The sequence below is a fragment of the Cheilinus undulatus genome, linkage group 24, assembly GCF_018320785.1.
Source record: "Cheilinus undulatus linkage group 24, ASM1832078v1, whole genome shotgun sequence".
NCBI classification, from domain to species: Eukaryota; Metazoa; Chordata; class Actinopteri; order Labriformes; family Labridae; genus Cheilinus; species Cheilinus undulatus.
In genome coordinates this window covers 15209771-15230422 of record NC_054888.1, presented here as the reverse complement: position 1 = coordinate 15230422, position 20652 = coordinate 15209771, and the positions used below count along the sequence as shown (strand labels likewise).

Here is a 20652-nt window from a genome sequence, read left to right as displayed (position 1 = left end):
ATTTGCACAGAGCAATGGAAACACTCAGCATTTACGTCTTTTTTCTAAATGTTGCCAATGTATTTGCACAAATTAGACAGGGTTCATGAGTTCGAATATAATTTCTAAAAAACAGAAAAATTGGTTTAACCAATCAGGAGAGAGGGAAACCCTTTAGTGAAACTCAAGCTCCTGCCAATTCCACCTGTTTTGTTGCCAATAAAATTGTTCAGTTTCAACTGTGATCTCTCTATTCCAGTTGGATAGAGCCATGAGGAGCAAGAAAAACCTTGCAAAATCTCACAAATACATTGGAACTATTTACAAAAGTTGGTGTAACAGGCAAGGAGCAAAGGTTGCAACCCACTTCATCAAATGTTCCCAATGTAATTGTGCAATTTTGACAGTGCTCTCTCTATTTTGGATGAATGGAAATATAAGGAGCGAGGAAAACTTGGCAATATTGCACAAATACATTAGCACTATTAGGAAAGGTGGGTAAAAAAGGCAAGAAGCAATGGTTACCACTCACTTTTCAAAATGTTGCCAATGTAATTGTGCAATGTTCTCAGTGCTCTCTCTATTTTAAATGGATGGAGCTATCGGGAGCCAAGAAAACACACCAAAATTGCACAAATACATTGGTACTATCTAAGAAAGTGAGTGGAATAGGCCAAGAGCAATGGTTACCACCCAGTTTCCCAAATGTTGCCAATATATTTGTGCAACTTTGACAGTGCTAACTCCATTTTGAATAGACGGAGGTATGCGGAGTAAAGAAAACTCACCAAAATTGCACGGATACATTGGTACTATTTAGGTAAAGTGAGTGGAGCAAGCCAGCAGCAAAAGTTGCCACCCTCTTTTCAAAATGTTGCCAATGTAATTGTGCAAATTTGAAAAGGCTCTCTCTATTTTTTTTGGATTGAGATATATGGTGCAAGGAAAACCCAGAACAATTGCACAACTACATTGACACTATTTGGAAAAGTAGGTGGAACAGGCCAGGAGGGAGGGTTGCAATGCACTTTTCCAAATGTTGCCAATGTAACTGTGCAACTTTAACAGTGTTTTGTCTTTTTTGGTTAAAGTATGACAAATTCTCATTAAATTAATGTATTTTACACTATTAAATAATATAAAATCATCATTTTGAAACATATGGTATTACAGAATGTAGAAAAGTTGGCAACTTCAAAAAATTGAAATGTTGACGTTGTTTTTTGACAATATAAAGGGCATCTGATTGCAATTTTTGATGCCAAAAAAGGAACATTGCCAGGACATCTTTCTAGTTGCCATGGTATCTACCATTCCATTTTCTAAAATCCTTTTTTTTTTTTTTCTTTTTTTAAACTGGAGTAAGATCACAGATTATAATTCTGGTATTGTGAGAACTGTTTGACCATTTGTTATTTCTTTACAGAAAAATAGGTATATTCTGTGTTTTGCAATTAAGCAAAAAACTATAGATGTATGATTTTTGGTCCATATAACCCAGCTCTAGTTCATAAGAGACGTTCATAATCACCTCAGTAAAATCAACATGCAAAAACACTTTAAAAGAGGGCATGCTGGGTTGTTTTTAAGTAAAACCACGAGCATAAAACTGTGTTTTCCATGTAGGAGTGAGATCTCAGTCCTCCTGAAAGGGGACATCTGTGCCAGGCTTCTAGCCTTCCGACCAGCCAATCTAACTCGCACTAGGAGTTGGCACTAGACGCTTCGCCACTACCAAAGCCAACCCTGCTCATCATTAGGCGGCAAAGGCACAAGAGGAAAGGGGGGGGTTCAAAAAGTCTGTCCTGCCAAGCACACAAACAGCGCCAGAGACGGACCAAGCAGCAAGCTCGGGGATGATTACAGAGGCCAATAAAGCCGCTACTTTGCACCCAAGCCTTGGATGTTTTCCTTCCCATGCTGTGCAGTTCTTATTCTGCATGTAAATATTTGGGTGGTTTGTGAACTTGCAAGAACAGAAGCCCCTCTGTAAGGCCAGCGGCAAAGAAAATGTCAGCAAACAGGCCCGTGACGTCGGCGGCGGATTGCTTTTTGCCTTGCATGCATGGGAAGGAAAGACAAAAAGGAACCGGGAAGAACAGCATCATCTTTGTTCGGCCCGTGCAGATGATTATCAGAGCGCTGATTCAGGCGGCGAGTACCATGGGAGGTAGTGCGCTGCAAGATCAGGCCTTGGGAAAGCGTTCCATCACCCCCCACGCGTCACATACTCATTTGTACAGCTTCCCTTGCGGCCCAAGAGACTGTCCAGTTGTGACAAAGGGAGCAAATATCAGCCTACACCTCAATGTCGCCCTCACTGAACGGCAGTGATTATTCTTTTGTGCAAACAGATGTATTCTTTCCCACGGAGGATGCCAAGAAAATGCACAGAAACCCCTCAGATCTAGATCTCTTTGGGTTCGACTGGCATGCAACGAAGACCTGGCATTGGTTAAGTCTGGCAGATATCAAGTTATGATAGCAATGTTGACTAATTTAGAGAAAGATTGAATTCCTTCAACCCCCTCTCATCTCTCATGCTGTCAAATAAAGGCCTCACGGTCTAGACTGATGCTATCAAAAAAAAAAGCTTAATTAGCTTGTAATAAATTCTCATTTCCGTCAGTCTTCTACAAAGCCTCGGCCAGCGCTGTGTGTGCCAGCTGACAGACACCCAGTAATTTGATACTGGCATTCAGCGGGTTCCCTTCCCCGCCAACCTCCCCCCCTCCCCCTGGCCATTTCGCAGGAGAGCACGTCTTTAAATGTCACCCAAACACACACACACGTGCAAAATGCTGCAGTTGCCATACACACTCCAGAGCTGGGGGCGATTGAAACGTTCGAGGCATTCCTTTCGGCAAGCAGGCAAACAGACAGCTGCATCGAGGATGATGAAATTACTGGAGTGAGATTTATTTAAAAAGGTTCAAGAGGTGAGTTTTTGTCAAAGCTGAACTGCCTTTTTTAAGCGAGAATCAAAAACAAGGCAGGAGGATCCTGATCCGGCAAAGTTAAATATCAAAGAATCACCCTGACAAGCTCTGCAGAGGAATCACTCTGGCATTCAAAAGAATACCATCTTTGTTTGATTTGGCCTTTCACAGAGTTCTTCTCGAGATATTCAAAGCAAATCAACGGGCTGGAAGCAGTCATGCTGTCCAAAGAAAGCTGGGTTCAAACATGGCTGACACATTTTTACAAAGGTTGCAGGCAGAGCATGAAAGTACACCTTTGAAGAAGTAGTTTCTGGTGTTTCAAGACCTTTCAAGCACATCTCAATCTTCCTGTTTGGATAGGGATAGAACCCAAGAATGAGAGTACAGACACCCTTAGAGCTACAAGAATTCCTTACCCTATCAACAAGTCAATCAGCTCATAGCTATTGTCAGCCATCCTGTTAGCTGAACAATCTTTCTTAGGGTAAAACCTCCAAATATACCCTAATCAAAGCCTGCCAAATGTAAGCATTTACCTCATCTCTTTCATTACTTACAGCAGTCAAAAATATCTTTGTCGAATGCAGTCTTATTACCAATCATCTTATGAAGCTTTAACCTTTGGGAGCAATGGGAAACCTTCCAAGGCCTTCAGGAGCAGCCAACAGTTACTCAGATAAAAGATGACCAAGCCAAGACACAAGGAAAGACTCGCCAAATGGGATGGTATCCCAAGAGTTTCAGGATTGCATTACAGTCGGCGCAGTCGGTCGTTCCAGTTGGACAGTACACAACCAAGCTTACGGATTAATGACTGGACTATAATGCAAAGCCTGCAAGCCAGTAGTCCTCAGAGACAGAAACTAAAGGGTAACCAGGCCAAAGCACAAGAATGGAGTAGCCCAGTGGGATGGTATCCCAAGGGTTTGGCTTAGGGACTGTGCATGATAGGGATAGTAATTTCCAGAAAAGCTGATATTCCAAAGTCACTTCAAATAAAGTCTAAATAAGCATACTTTCTGACTTTCACACTTGTATGCAAATAATCTGCACCTCATTCACCTAGTCTTAAAAACAATAAATGGTGGTAAAAGACCACCTTCTGTCCACATGTTTCACAAAGCAGAGAATGAAGTGATAGGGAAAAGCAGACTGAATGATCTCCATTAGTTACCAGACTCCAAACCTATGCAGACAGGACCTTCAGATCTACAGCCCCCACCCTAAGGAACCCCATTCCCCCAGACATCCACAAAACCCCATCTCCCCAAGCACCACCTGTTCACTACAGCCTACATTCTCCCCCCCTAAAACATTCATAACTTGTCTCCTCGTCAGCTTATGTTAGTCTTTGTGTTGTGTCTTGTCACCTGTCTGTCTGTAAAGACTCCTTTTGGTTGAGTATTAGCTCATTAGCTCCACGCTAACACATGATGGAAATTGCCATTAGGAAGCTAACGGACAGCATTTTGCTTATAGAAACTGATCCGTTACTTAACGTCCTTCTGTAAAAGAAGCTGTTTCTGATAGTCAGAGAGTCAAAGTTAGCTCTTAGCATCACTACAGTTCTGTCTGTAACATTTTTGTTGAGTCAGGTGAAACCAAAACTTGTATCTTCTTTTGTTATTGGATGACAGCTAGCAAACTTGTACCCTCTGGCAAAAGTAGTAAAGCATTACAACAAGGCGTCAAAAGAATATATTAAGATCTGATAATTGTCATTTGAAAACTTGAAAACTGACTGGATATTTGAACAAATTCCCTGTCTAATACATGGACTGCAGACGGAAACCAGAAATCCTTTGAGACCAAAAACCTCTCCCTTGTCAAAAGACTTGTAACAATTTTTTAAACATCCTTTAATGCAGATAAGGTTAACAACACAAGAAAGCTGACCTATGGATGCACCAATGGATCAGTTTAGCATTGGTACTGGCTGATACCAGCCCTGTTGACCACTGTTTATTTCTGTGAGGGGTGTTCAAACTATGGCCCGGGGACCAAATGTGTCACGTGACCCATTCTTGATGGGTTCCCCCAAAATTCTTTAAATCAAATGAAAACTGGCCCTCAACAGAGCATGAGACTGAATTATTCTTCTTAGTTTCAGCACAAGGCACTGCTACCATACTAACACTGTAAACAAACATTTTGACAAGTTTCATGCTGTTTTCTAAGGACTGAATTGCTTAAAATATTAAACATATTGGCAGCCAAAATGATAAAGATACCTTGATTTATAATGCCCTAATGGATTACAGCAGCAAATAGCAGCACCAATGATGTTTAAGGGGTGGAGCCAGTGGTAGCCAGTTTTGACCAGAGCCTCCTGAAATCTGAGTGGCTAACCAAAATACTTAAATGTGATTGGTGATTTGCTTTGTCAGCCATCAAAGCATACCCAATCACTGAGCATATCTTAAGCTGTACTAGATTTGTGTTACTTACTATAATAGCAGCTAAAACTGACTAAAAGTAAGTTTAGTTTTCATCAAGATGACTAAAATTGGACTAAAGTGTAATCTAGATTTTTGTTGGGCAATCAAAATCTGTCAAATCTGTCAAAATACAATGCATCTGTAGCTATTCTGCCTCTCAGCTGTAGAAAGCAGGGTCCCTAGGTTTGGCAGGGTGCATAGAACACACTTCTATGATTTGGACCAAATTTAGGCAAGAGAATGAATGCTTGGACTAAAGGCAAAGACTAAAGTGTGAGGACTTTTTAGAGACTAAGACTAGACTGAAATGTTTTCAAGTTTTTGTCGACCTAAAACCTAAAAAGGCAATTAATCTAAAAACTGAGACTCAAATTGAAAAAAGCTGTCAAAATCAACACTGCTGTTGACAAATGCCAGCATTAAGGAAATCATGCACCATGAACTGATATCTATATCTGGTATACCTAGCTGCTGAGTCAAAGAAAGCTTTTTAAAAGGCAGAAGTCACCTGTTTTAATGGTCAAACACAAGAGAAATTGTTAGCACAATAGGTGACTTACAGAAAAAGAAGTATTGAAAAGACACTGGTTGCAGAAATTGGCTAAATCTGTAATATAAACATTGGTATCATCCTTGATTTTCCCAGTCGGTGCATCTCTACTTTGAATGTATGTCCCTTGCCTATGAGAAACAGAATCAAGTATTCTTCTCACCGTTCTCGAGACGATGAAATGGAGGGAATAAATGCAAGATTCATGAGCTGTGGCAAAACCAAGTCATCACTTGGATGCCATACAAGCACTTAGTTGTGGACTTCAGTTGAAATCTTTGATTGATCAGTGATATTTGCCAAGGAAAAGTTTCCCATGCCTTTGGCCAAACTTGATCAACAAAGCTTGCTGAATAATAATTGGAGAATAACACAAGGACTGCAAATGGATAGTAGAACTCTTCCAAGACAAGAAGAAAAACTTGTAACTCGATTACAGATTCTGTAAACTGTTGCAGTCACAAGTATCTTTAAATATAGGTAAAGATTTGTGGATCAAGAGATCTAGATGCATTTACCTTGCCTGTGAGAAACTGTATGAAGCATTCTTTGCCGTTTTCAAGCCAAAAGATTGATGGATTGAATTGAAGGTTATTAAGAAGTGGCAAAACTGAGACATGGAGCTGAAAGCAATACAACTACTTAGTTCTGGATTTCCCTTAAATTCCTGTAGATGTGAATGATCAGCAATACTAGCCAAGGACATGTTTCCTATGATTTAATTGTACAATAACCCTCTGCAAATGGATAGAAGAACTCTGAAAACCAAAAAACTTGTCTAAGATTCTGTCTACAATAGCCAATCTCTTTGAATAAACAGTCAAGTGCAAAAGTTTTAGGCATGTAGGGTGACAAGGGGCCATCACAGGGCCTGATGTGCCTCAACCTTGGCAGCCAAGGTCAAGCTCGATGGTATCTTTTTTGCAATACACCCAGAGACCCCTGGCAGTTCTTGGGGCGCTTGGGACATCCCTCAGGGGGCTAATGCTTACTCACTGTATCCTTATCGACATACTATTTCCCCTTCACCCTGGTAATATGCAAGGACATCCAGAGCACTACTGGGGTTGTGCCAATCCTCCTTCCAGGCCGATGCTGCCCTCAGGTAGGCTAACTTGTGGCTGACACGCCTCAATTTTTGTGCGAACAATGTCTAAAGCTACCCATACATCAGAAGACTTTGAAAAGATTTGGAAAAGACTCTTTAAAAACTATCAGCTCACACCTGCTCACATCTTAAGACAAGTTTTTAGAGTTTTTAGTCACAGCCTAGTCTCAGACTGAGATTTTACAAAGACTGTGAATCTTGCAGGGTCACTATTTACAAGACTACAACTAGATTCTTTTAGCAAATTTTTAACACCATGCAACTTTTTTCAAAGTCGTGATATGTTGGACAATTCACATCGAACAGGCTGGGCTGATCTGCCCACAGATCCGCCGGCCGCTCCTCTTTCTGGACGGTCCATATTGGTAGGAAACACTGCCGGTGTTTCTTGTTCGTCCATGCCGCTCTGCCGCTTTTGTGGTTGTTTTGACCGGCAGGTTCCCTGTTTTCGGTTTTGTCAGAGCTCATCTATTGGTTGTAGAAATTGTTTCGTCACTGCGACTTGCGATCATATCAACCACATTTGATACAAAGTCCAAGACTAGGAAAAGACTGATATAAAACAGCGCAGATTACCACCTTAAACTTAATGATAGAGATGACGGGAGTGCGTCATGACTCCAGTAAGACTCCTAAAATTTACTAAAGACCTTCAGTTTTTAGTCTGTGACTGTGAAAATCTTTTGGTGTAAGCCCAGCATAAGAGTTTGCACAGTAATGTCCGTAAAGGTTGACTTGATCTAGAGATTTTAACTTGGCATTCTTCGCCATTTTTGAGACTTTAGATTGATCCATTGAGAGCAACTTTAATGAGTAGGGGCAAACTGAACCATCATGCTGAAAGCAATGCAACCACTTAGTTCTGGACTTCCATTGAATTCCTTCTGAAATGAATGATCAGCAAAATCCACCAAGGTCAAGCTACCAATGCCTTCATCCAAAATAGAAAAACCTCTTGAGACCTGTCGATGAACCAGGATGATTCGGGTGAATCCTGAACTCTGTGTAAGTTCACGTCATTCTTTTAATTTTGTCTCAAAGTTAAAGATTAATGATCCTACTGAGTGCCAAGTCTGTACACGAATACACCAAGATCCTCTCCTACTGCCAACAATCTTTCAGACTGGAGGAAAACATCAATCAACCCGCTCATGGTGCAAACACCTCCATTTCTGGCACACGTGTGGCTGTACTGTGCATCAAACACACAGTTTAGTGTTTACCAGCTGACTGGCAGGAATTCTGCAGACATTTGTCTTGCTGCAGGAGCGCACTGACAGATTCAATCACCATGTTAAACACCAGTGAAGTGAACACATCTAGCCTTGGCGCACTCCTTGATACCTGCTTTAAATGTGACTGATTTATGATGCCGGGGATGAAATTTTAAAACCACAATAAGGACATGGAGATTATGTGAAAGGGAGCAGAACAGTGGACGGACAGCACGCAAATATCTCCACAGTTTACACCCACTAACACCCACACATGCACAATGAACTTCCCAAGAGGCATTGCTGAGATTCTTGGGCAGAATTTGCATCACAAATATCTTGGATGGGAGCGTATGCATGCAAAGAGAATAAATAAACCAAGGAGGGTGCCACTCTTTCTTCCCCATTCATATGCCCTGACACCAATGCATCCGTGCACTTCTGTTTTAAAGGCATCATTCATTCAGCGCCACATTCAGCAGGGAGGAAAGACTGTTTGTTTGTCCAGCTCTGCCACCAACCACCAGAGATTGCGCCAACCTGTCCTTGGAGGAGAGGGAAAAAACGCATCTTGGAATCCTATTATTACCTCCAAGAGGTTGGGTGATCGCCAGAATTCACCTCCGAACATCAACTCTCCAGTGCCTCCACTCCAAGTTTTCTTTTCTCTACCTTTACATTCTTTGCCAAAGCTTGATTACATCAATTAAGAAGCAAGATTCTGGCACCGAGAGCCCAAAATATCACTCTGCTAGTGCATCTAACAGCATTCCAATGCAGACGTTACACTCAACTCTGCAGCAAACAGAATACATTAATGTCCATATTGATCGGTGAGTCTGAACAAAGCTCGATTGAAAAGTTCAACAGCTATACTTCAAAAGCTTCTCTTGATGATATGCTTGAATAAATAAGCCGCATCATGAAAAAAATTGGCGATTGCTCTAATCTTGCAAGTTGCTGTGTAGCGGCAAAACTATGGGTGCAGAGGAAGCCAAAGGAAAATTGCAACACACAAATAAAAATATCAGTAAATTCTGTATGAAGTGGTTGTTGAGCACAAGTTAGGGATGGGCAATATATTGAGTTTTTAAGATATACTGTTATTGTATCTTTAATTGTCAAAAATTGCAGGTAACTCAGGCACACTGTCCAAATTTCTCAAATACCTTGGTAACTTTTGAAAAATTCGTGGGAGAGTCTGGGAGCAAGGGAAGCCTAGTTGAAATTGCAGAAATATGTTGAAAACATTTGGGAAAATTGGGTGAAAGTGGCTAGAAGTTAGGGAAACTCTATCATAATTGCAAAAATACATTGGCAACATTTAGAAAAGTTGGTGGAAGTTGCAAGAAGCACAGGCGACCATATCCAAATTACACAAAAACAATAGAAACGTTTGGAAGAGGGAGGGAGGAGTCCATGCTATCCTCTCAAAATTGCACAAATATGTTTGAAACTTTTGTAAAAATTAGCCCTAGAGGCAAGGAAAAGGGGAAATTAATTCAAAATAGCACAAAAAAGTTATAAACTTTGGGGAAGTGGATAAAAGCTGCAAGGAGTGAGGTAAACTCTTAAAGTTGCACAAATATGTTGGCAACAACCGGAAATGTTGTTGAAAGTTGCCAGGAACAAGAAAAACCTTGATCAAAAGTACACAAAAATGATCAAAACATTTAGAAAAGCAAATAGAAGAGGTGAGGAGTAAGGAATCCTCTTGAAATGGCACAAATATGTTGGCAACTTTTGAAAAAATGGGTGCCTATGACAAGGAGTGAGGACAATCCTATTGTAAATGCAACAGTACTTTTGGAACACATTGGAAAGTGGTTGGAAATAACAAGGCGCAAGAAAAACCCTAAAGAATTGCACAAAAATATTGTAAATATTTGGAAACCTGGCTGAAGTTGGCAAGGAGCAGGGGAAACCCCATCAAAATTGTGCAAATATGTTGGCCACATTTGACTTACTTGAGGGTAGTTCCCTGTAGAAAGGGAAACCCTTTCAAAATTACACAGAAATGATTGAAACGATTAGATGGGTGACTATTAGAGGAGTGGAGTGAGGTTAAACCTCTGGAAATTGCACAAAAATGTTGGCAACTTTTGGAAAAAATAGGTGAGATTGGCAAAGAGTGAATGAAATCCTATTGAAATTAATCAAAAAATGATTGAAACATTTAGAAAATGGCATAGAAGAGGAAAGGAATGCGGGAAACCCTATTGAAATTGCCCAAATATATTGGCAACTTTTGGGGAAATGGGTGGGAGTGGCACAGAGTGAGATAAACCCTATTGTAATTGCAAAAATACTTTTGTTGCACATGGGAAAGTGGTTGAAAACACCAAGGCATAAGAAAACCCTATTGAAATTGCACAAAAATGCTTGAAACAATTAGATGGGTGAATATCAGAGGTAAGGAGTGAGGTTAACCCTCTGGAAATTGCACACAAATGTTGGCAACTTTAGGAAAAAAAGGTAGGATTGGCAAAAAGTGAGGGATATCCTACTGAAATTAATCAAAATACATCGAAACATTTGCCTCTTCTATCCACTTGTGGAGAAAAGTGTATAGAAGAGAAAAGGGTGCGGGAAACCTTTTCAAAATTGCACAAATATGTTGGCAACTTTTGGGGAAATGGGTGGGAGGGACACAGAGTGAGGGAAACCCTATTGAAATTGCACAAATACTTGGGGACACATGGAAAAGTTGGCAGAAGCTGACAAGGAGCAGGGGAAACCCAATCAAAATTGCACAATGATGTTGGCAACATTTGAAAATATGGGTGGAGCCGTCAAAGAGCAGAGGAAACCCTATCTTAATTGTACTATAATGTTGGCAACATTTGGAAATATGGTTGGAGCTGTTAAAGAGCAGACGAAACGCTGTCTAATTTGTACGAATACTTTGGCAACATTTGGAAAAGTGAGTGGAGCTGACAAAGAGTTAGGGAACCCGAATTTTTAAAATTGCTGAAAGGCATTGGCAACATTTGGGATCAAAGTTGAATGGGACTTGGAGCGGGAGAAAACTGTCGAAATTGCGTAAAGATGTCAGAAACATTCAAAATATTGGGTGGGACTGGCGAGAGTAAAGGTCCCCTTTGCGTCTCGCCAGTTTCCCTCAGTTTCCGAGTGCTGCCAACATATTTGCGCAATTTCAACTGTGCTTTGTCTTTTTTTTTTGGTCTAAAAATTAACAGCAGATCAAGTTCTTGCAGTTTTTTCATACAACTTATTAATACCACGGAGATTCTATCATTTTGGATCACAGGAGCGTGGGAAATTTTGACAACCTCAATTAACGGATATAATGGCAATGTTCGTTTACAATGAAGGCAGATTTAGGAGTTATGTGCAATTTTTGATAATACTGGGTGTCCAGGGCTCCTGATATCCAACAGGTCTCAATATTTCATTTTATTAGAATCAGATCAAAATAGATCATTTCTTGTCTTTTAGCCATAAAATAAAGATGTGATTTTTGGTCGATATTGCCCAGCCCTACTGCAAGTATCCTGAAGGGATGCTGAAGAAAAATTACAGTACGATCAAATAAAGATATCATTAACTTGTATATAAATTAAGTAATGAGTATTAGGGACACATTAAAAGTGGTTAAGGGACTTAACAAGTGTTTATGGGATTACTGCATGAACATTAAAGTGACTTTCATCCTGGGATTGACACCACGGGGTCCGAATGATGAAAGAGAGGAATGTTTCCCCCTACTGCCTGTATAGCCTTCAGTATATCTGCTACATCTAAATTATTCAAAGACAGTAAGGGGTGCAAAGTGTGCCACTGGTGCCAGCAAGCTAAATTCGTGTAAATCTGCACAAATAGCCGCGATGCTGGCTGTATCAGTGTCCGCTTAGGGGGGGTTGAATTAAGAGGATGGTGCATTCATTCATACTAAGAGTCCAACGTGAAGAGCAGCGCTATCGTGAGAATCGCTGCCTTTTAATGAATGTATAAAGATTTCTTAGGCTTGATTCTTCTTTAGGAAGATTTTAATGGAATCAGGCACACAAGCAAAGTGGATTCCAGCGCCAAAAGGTGTCCGATCTCGCCTCGGATTGGCTTTCAAATCAAAGAAAGTGGCGATAAGGCAAGACGGGGAGTTTTACGCAGAGCTCTCGCAATCAGCTGCAGGTGTGTTTGCCTCGCTGCGATGATTCAAATCAGCGCCAGCGTGCTTGGCGATGAAGTTGTGTTAAGTTTGTGTCACGTACACTGCGGCGCAGATTCATCACAATAAAGTAAACACGTGCCTCAGGTTTTGCGTAATTTGCGCGTATCTGTGCCAAAATCTCAAGGTGTTCTTTGGGGGCAAGATTTCAGCGACTGACAAAAGAGAGACCCAGCAGCAGAGACGCACATCCAAGCACTCACCTGACTGTGCCGCACTCGATCGAATCACCACCAAAGTGACGAGGACGCAGGCGAAGAACTTCATCTTGGGGGGAAAAAAAAGCGGCTGCTCGTCTTGATAACTCCCGTAACTCACATGTCCAATAAAGATATCCTCGTTTTTTCCACGCGTAAACACACAAAAATAAACAACCAATAAAGATAAAATCACGTCAGAGTCTTCTTGGCGTCTTGGAGAGCTGGCACAGTTTCCGTGCGCCGTGGAGAGCTTTTACGCGCCGCGTTTGTTCCCCACCTTTCTGTTGTTGTTGTTTGTTTATCAGTTCCCAGACCAGTGTTTAGGTCGCTTTCCACCACGGATACTCTGAGCCATTTACTCCTCACACACTGCCATAGCGCCGGTGGCTTTGGTGGGGGGGGTGAGGAGGAGGGAGGGAGGGGGGAGTAGTGTGCGCCTGGGACGTAGGGGGGGTCTTTAAACACGCCTCCGTAGCGTGACTGACACCTCCTTGAGCGAATTAAATCGGCCATCCAAAAAGATTAGGAGCGTTTTGTCTTTTTTTTTGGAAGTCCGCCCACCTCACTTATCACCTCTTCTGATTGGTTATTTGGCGGCAGCGCTGCTGTCGATGCACCTGTCAGGAGCAGATTTTGTTTTGGTTTCTTGCTGAGAGGTGTGGAGTGCAAATTGCTACCTGTGGGGCTTCAAGGAACACAGAAACTTATGAAAGCTCATCTCTGCCTCTAAAATATAAAATACATAAAAGATAAGCACTGGAGGGAAGAAAAAAATGTTTTTTGTCTCAATAATGAGAGAAAAAGTCTCAATTCTTAGACTAGAGGGCAAGAAACTCCCTATCTTCTTAGTAAATGTCAAACTATGATGCTAAATGTTGTTATTTTGAGATACTAAGTCATAATTATGACATTCTGGGATATATTTATGAGTTTTCAGTCCATCCATACGTCATTGTTCTTAGATACATCCGGACCATTCTTTAAGCTCAATATTTTAAAAACGCTTTGGGTGATTTTCTTCAAATTTTATGCCTATTTCCACTCAGACCTCAGGATGAACTGATTAGATTTTGGAGGTCAAAGGTCAACAGTCAGGGTCATTGAGTGTCATGTTCATCTCAGGCTTGTGAACATGATAAGTGGGTTCATATAACAGATGCTGCAATCTGAACTTAATGACCTTCAATGCCATAATTTTGACCTTTTAGTTCATAATTTGGACTAAAAATCTCATTATTGTGACCTGATATTTGTCCTTTTTCTCATAATTTGACATCAGGGTTAAAGTTTTTATTTTATAATTTTAATTTTGTGGATCATTTCAACGTTACATCTTATAATTTTCGCTTTTATCTGATCATGTTAGCTTAGTTTTTTTTATTTCCTTGTTTTTTCTCATCATATTGATGGACTGTATCCAAATTTCAACCATCTAATCTCAACAAAATATTCAAAAAAAATATTCTTCACATGTCTTTATTCACATTTTATTGAATAATCTTGATTTTATTGAAAAAAATTCCACAAAATATCTGATTTTTTTTTCAATTTTTTCCTCATATTTTGGCATAATTTTTATATTTTCTTTCCTTTTTCTTATGACTTTGATGCAGTTTCTCAAAATTTTGACTAATTATCTCATTATTGTGATCTGGTATGTCATAATTTCAATATTGTTCAGCACATTTGTCATTTTCCTTATAATTTTTACAACTTATCTCACGATTTAAGCCTTTTTTTTCTCAGAATTTTGACATTTATTCAATCAATTCCACTTATGATCTCATAATTTTTAACTTGTTTCTCATGGTTATGAATCAGTATAGCAAATCATGACTTTTTATCTAATATTTGTGATTTTTATATCATTATTTGATGTTTTCATTTCTCTTACATATAGCCTTTTATCAATCGTTGCAGTTTTATCTCATAATTTTTATTTTTATTTTTTAATTTTAACATTTTATCTCATAATTTTGAGCTTTGATCCCATAATTCTGACTGTTAATTTCATTATAAGGATCTTGCGTGCCATGATTTCAATATTTTCAAGATATGTGTTATTTTCCTCATTTTTTGGCAATTTATTTCATATTCAAACTTTTTATCCATTAATTTTGTCTTACTAAAATAATTCCTTTCTTTTTGTTTTCACCTTTTTCTTAAAGTTTTGGCTTTGTTTGATGTTGTTTTCTTTTTTTTTTTTCAAAGGATTTAGACTCAGTATCTCAAAATTTGGACTTTTTAATCAATAAGTTAGACTTTTATGACAAAATCTTGACTTTTATTAATTAATTTTGTCGTTTTATCTTATTAGATCAAATTTGTATATAATTGTTTGATTTTTTGACTTCATAATTTTACTTTGTGTCTTGACTTTTACTTTTTAATTATAATTTTGCATCTTATGTTTAAATTTTGTCTTTTTATCTCATGTTTTCAGCTTATACATTAAGTTTTATTTTTATTTTATTTATTTATTTTTTTTTTCTATTTTTATACTTTTCCTCAAAAATTTGACTTTTTATGTAAAACTATAACTTGGTACATTATACATGTATTTTTCTAATTATTTTGGCTGTAGCTGCGTTTCTCTTGATTTCAATATTTTTCTCATAACTTTGACTCCGTATCATTTAATCTTACTAGTCATAATCTTAACTCAGTATCTTACAATACTGATGTTTGAGTCAGTATCTCAGAATTTCTTTTTTTTATCCTAAAATAAAATTTGTATTCTTTATCTTTTTTAAAAGCTCAACTTTCCTATTTGTAATTTATATTTATTGTTATTATTATTATTATTTATTTATTTATTTATTTATTTATTTATTTATTTATTTTTAATATTTTTTTTTATTATTATTAAGAAATGGGCTTCCATAGAAATCAACTTGTTCATATGATGTTACTTGAAGTAATTTATATTCAAGGTTTTTCAGTCTTTTTCTTTTCCACTACAGAGTATTTATTTATGTTTTAGGGGTGAAAAAACTCCAAATTTCTGACTGAAAAAAAACAAAATGAAAATAATTTTGTGGATTAAAATGGATAAAACAATCAAGTTAAGTTTGCAAAATATACACAACTCTTTACTGTCAGCATTGCCATTGAGCACAGTACAGTAAGTGTGAGTTTCCCACATTGCCAGCAGGGTCAACCTCAGCAAATACCCACCAGTAGAAGCCACAGCCTATAAACTTTGACGATGCCACTCTAATAGGGCTGCAGTGAACGTGGAAGGCTCCGGCAGTATACCATTTTCAGGGCCGCTCATTTTACAAGCCAGTGTACCCTCGTCTGCTCTCTGTGGACTGATGTCAAAGTATAAAACCGGCTGACAGAAAAAAAAAAATCCTGGAGGACAAAGAGACTGGGATTTGTGATGCATATATGATGAATCTGAGGGCATAACTTGGCACTATTAGCAAAATTACCTCACTGTTTTGGCAGCAGAGATGAAGAGGAACAGATTGATGCTTCATGTGGTCCCGAGGTGCCAAAGAAGAGGGTTATTCAGTGTCGTCTGCTGCCCTCTAGGGGAGGTTATGATGAATTACCTGCTTTTGAGGCTCTTCTGTTATAGGAGCATGAATCATAAAGCTGCTCAGGGACTTGGGACAACATTTGGGCTTGTGTTTTCACTTATACTCATGAGGAAGAGAATTCAACAAAAGCAACTTAGAGCCTTGTTGGAATAACTTTTCAAAATCTGAGGTAAGGGACCGTGTGAAAATTAGTTGCACAAAGAAAAAGTTAACATTTTTATGTTGCCTATAATGTGGGGTTTATAAGTAATACAGCTCTAAAAAGTGTGCAAAGCCATAGACCTGAAAAACAGAACTTGTTTTTCATGACAAAAGGATACTTTTGGATGTTTTCTTAAAATCTAAAGAAATAAACATATGTCCAATGAGAAAACAGAGAAGATAAACTGAGTCACAACACAAAGAAATGATGGAAGAGTTCCCAATTTTGATTCGTCTGACCACAGAACAGTTTTCCTTTATGTATTTATTTATTTTTTGCACTGTGTCCTGCAGACTAAAGAGGAAAGGAATTGCAATCTCTTTTTATTTGCATTTTACACGATGCCCCAACTTTTTTGGAATTGGGGTTTGGCAACGACTGACTCTTTGGTTGAGATAAAGCCATCCACACAGATGTTTTTAATCTCACTGGCTGATTAGACCAGGACAAGATGAAAATAGGTGGCGCCATGGTGACGATTGATGATGTCATAAACTCCTAGCACCAATAGAAATAAGGGCATGTCAACAAGTCCTCCAACCACAACAGGATCTACAGAATCAACAGGGTAGTGGAGTTTCCGGTTAAGGAAACATGAGCCTAAGAAGAAGTCCAGCCAGGTTATTGACACACAAGTTCCGAGATGGAAGACACCTGAAAAGGTGGTTCAGATTAACCAGACCTATGGTCCCGTTGGACTTCCAGAACCAAACTGACAAACTAGGGGTGGCCAGTCAACCACAGGTCAGATATGGAACCATAGGCCCGTTCGTCAACCTTGGCCCTGTACTGCTCTGGCCTCCTGATCACCATTATCCAGGTCCATGCCCCATCTCTTCAGGTATCCCCCCCAACCGACACCCCTATGACTCATGCGGTACAGCCTGAAGTCTGGTACAGCCCACTGGGTCCTGGGCATCAAGTGTGTGGTGAACTGGATCAGGCTCAGGAAAGTGCGGTAGGTGCCTGTAAAGGGCAGCTCTCTTGAGCACATCAGCACTAGACACGATCTTGCCAACAATACCCCAAAATAAGCCGAAGAGAAGTTATTGCAAAGGAGTCTCTTCTTGGCGCCCCAAGGTCTGCAAAAGCAGAAAATCATAGGTGTAGGCTTAACTTACCTCATTGATGTGGGCAGCCATCCCCATGTCTGTTTTTGCTTTTGCTTCCTAGATTTCCAGATAATTCTCTCACAACTGAAAGAAACAATAGAGTTAAGTAAATACTGTATATGGCTGCATGTTAGCATGGGGCCTTTGTAGAAGACCCTTGTTGCACTCACATTAACTGAAGCTAAAATGTGTAAGAGGCCCTTTAAGATCACAAAAATGAAAGAAAATGGTTTGCCTTTGTCATAAATCTCAATCCCCATCCCCCCAAATCATGAAAATACCCACTAAAATACACTAGAGGGGAATGTATTTTACCATCATTCCGCTGATGTTGTAAAGCGTATTACACAAGATACATAAAAACATTTATGTGAGCTAAGGGATTCGTATGTCTCTTTCTCTAACACACAAATGGCAGACAGAGACAGCCTCACTGGGTGGCAGCACAGCGCAGAGCAACCCTGAGAATACTAATGAACGTCACTCCGAACAGAAATCTGCAGATAAAACATTCAATTAGAGACATTAACCGAGCTGAGCGGGAGATCCGCTGATATAAGTGTGACATGGAGATGGGAATTTGGTCTTTGTGCTTTGTGAAATGAGTCTCCGTTTGAGTCAAAGTGAGGTTTAATTAGAATGGCTGTGATAATCCAAGTAATCCATGACAAGTTATAAAAAAAGTGCAGGAGAAACTTAAAAATGGGCATTTGATTGAAATCTGTAATGAGAAATATGATATGGTATCTTACAGTGGGCCTCTGCTGTGATAATAATGAAAATCAGACACATATTCAAGTCAATGTATTAAATACCATGGTAGTCACACATTTAACCATTATATTCTTTCATCCCACATCCATTCAAACCTTTATTGTCCATCCTTCAACTCTTACCCTTAACCCCACAATAACCCATCATCCTGCCATTTATCAACCCTTACCATCATCTGTTTATCCCTTAGCCCTTCCACTCCTGGACCTTTACCCTAATCCCTTGGTCCCTACATCCTCCAACTCTTACCCTTATCCATCCATCCCTCCACTTCTAAACCCGTAATCTCATCTCTCAGTCCTTGGACTGTTTCCCTAACGCATTTGACCCTGTACCCTTCTACCCTTGCCCTATCTCTCAACCCTTAACCTCACCCCTTCATCCCTCCATTCCTCAATTCTTACCCTAATCCTTTCAATTCTACATGCTTTGATCCTTACACCTACATCCCTCATTCCTCCAGCTCTTACTTATCCCTTCATTCCTTCATACTGTGACCCTTTCTCAAACCCCTTTTTCCTACATCCTTTTATTCTTACCCTCATCCATTTATCCATCTATTCCTTGACCATTACCCGCCCATTTCATTCATCCTTTCCTTGATCACTCCCTCCATCCCTTTTATGGGTGGCTCCCTTGAGCCTTATTGTAATTCCTTTATCCCTACATCCCTTGTCCCTTCATCCCTACATCTTTTCACCCTTAACTTCACCTCTTTATAACCTCAATTCTTCTCCTCTTTCACAATCCCTTCATCCCTACAATCCTTGACCCTTATTCCAATTCCTTTATCACCACATCACTCGACCCTTATTCTAATCCCTTCATCCCTACATCCCTTGACCCTTATTTTGATCCTGTTAGCCATTCATCCTTTGACCCTTATTCCAGTCTCTTTTACCTACATCCCTTGGCCCTTATTCAAATCTCTTCATCCCTACATCCCTTTAACCTTATTTTCATCTCTCTATAACCCCCATTTTCTCCTCCTCCATCATCCCTAAATCCCTTGGCCCTTATTCAAATCTCTTCATCTCTACATCCCTTGGCCTTTATTTTTATCCCTTCATCTCTACATCCCTTGGCCCTTATTCATATCTCTTAATCTCTACATCCCTTGACCATTATTCTTAATCCTTTATACCTACATTCCTTAACCCTTATTGCAATCCCTTCATCCCTACATCCCTTGACCCTTATTTAAATCTCTTCATCTCTACATCCCTTGACCCTTGTTCTTATCCCTTCATCCCTACATCCCTTGACCCTTATTCTTAATCCTTCACACCTACATTCCTTAACCCTTATCGCAATCCCTTCATCCCTACATCCCTTGACCCTTATTAGAGCTTGTTAGCCCTACATCCCTTGGCCCTTACCCTCACATCTTTATAACCCACATTTTTCTCCCTCTCCACAATCCCTTCGTCCCTACATCCCTTGACCCTTATACTAACCCCTTCATCCCTACATTACTTGACCTTTATTTTAATCCCTTCATCCATTGACCCTTACTCTCATCCCTTTATAACCTCCAATCCTCTCCTGTTTCGGCATCCCCATCCCTCTACCCTTTCACCATCCTTAAACCTCTACCCTAACTCCTCCATTCATCCATCTCTTGACCCTTTCCCTCATCTTTTATTCCCTTCAGAACTCCACCCCTACCCTCAATCCTTATCACTTTCCTTCACACTTACCTTCATTTTTTCATTAATTTATTCCTTGATCCCAAAACCCTCCCCCTAACCCCTCATCATTTATTCCTCAAACTCTGACTTACACCATGCTATAGACCACACCATTCCTCGACCCTTACTTCATCTTTTCATCCTTTTACTTCTCAGCTCTAACAAGAATGCCATCATCCTCCCATTCCTTGACCCTTCCCTTCATCCCTGACCCTTATCCTTTCCACTTCATCTCATCTCTTCATGACCTTCTCCTTCAAGTCTTTGCTTAATCCTATAAACTCTTCTAAATCCATTTCCCCACTTGTTTTGCCTGTGTTAGCAAAAGTTAGTGAAACATCAGAACTGACTGATCTGATCTGTTTTTCAGACTTTGAATGTCTTACATGTATTATTTGTGCTGTAATATTCCACTAGCATGCCTCCCAGGACATACAGGGTGAATTTATGGAGACTTTTGCCATTGCTATTGTTTTTACTTCATTAGTTTTACCAAATGTAGTTCACAGTTGTGATATTTCTGATAAATAAAGGTTCCATGTCTTAACACTTCTTTATTTTCTGCATAATAACCCCCTGGTTTCATTATGACTGTCACTAAATTTGGCATCTGACTTTGTTTCGTCCCCTGTGAGCCGCTCCACGCTGTCCAGGGATCGAATGACAGGCAGAGCTGCTATGATTAGGGCTGCGATGAGCGATGGA

At 39.7% G+C, this 20652-nt stretch overlaps 1 protein-coding gene across 5 annotated transcripts in view; it reads right to left on the bottom strand.

Moving 5' to 3' along the window:
- LOC121506114 (receptor tyrosine-protein kinase erbB-4-like) overlaps positions 1-12998 on the bottom strand; it is a 497295-nt gene extending 484297 nt beyond the window's left edge. For all 5 annotated transcript variants that reach the window (XR_005991613.1, XM_041781682.1, XM_041781685.1 and 2 more), the window contains exon 1: positions 12624-12998. Coding sequence is in view for 4 of the 5 variants with exons in the window: in XM_041781682.1 (XP_041637616.1) it covers positions 12624-12687 (64 nt within the window). In the remaining variant the exon portion in view is untranslated. The remainder of the gene's footprint in view (positions 1-12623) is intronic.
- Between the last annotated feature and the right edge of the window lie 7654 nt (positions 12999-20652).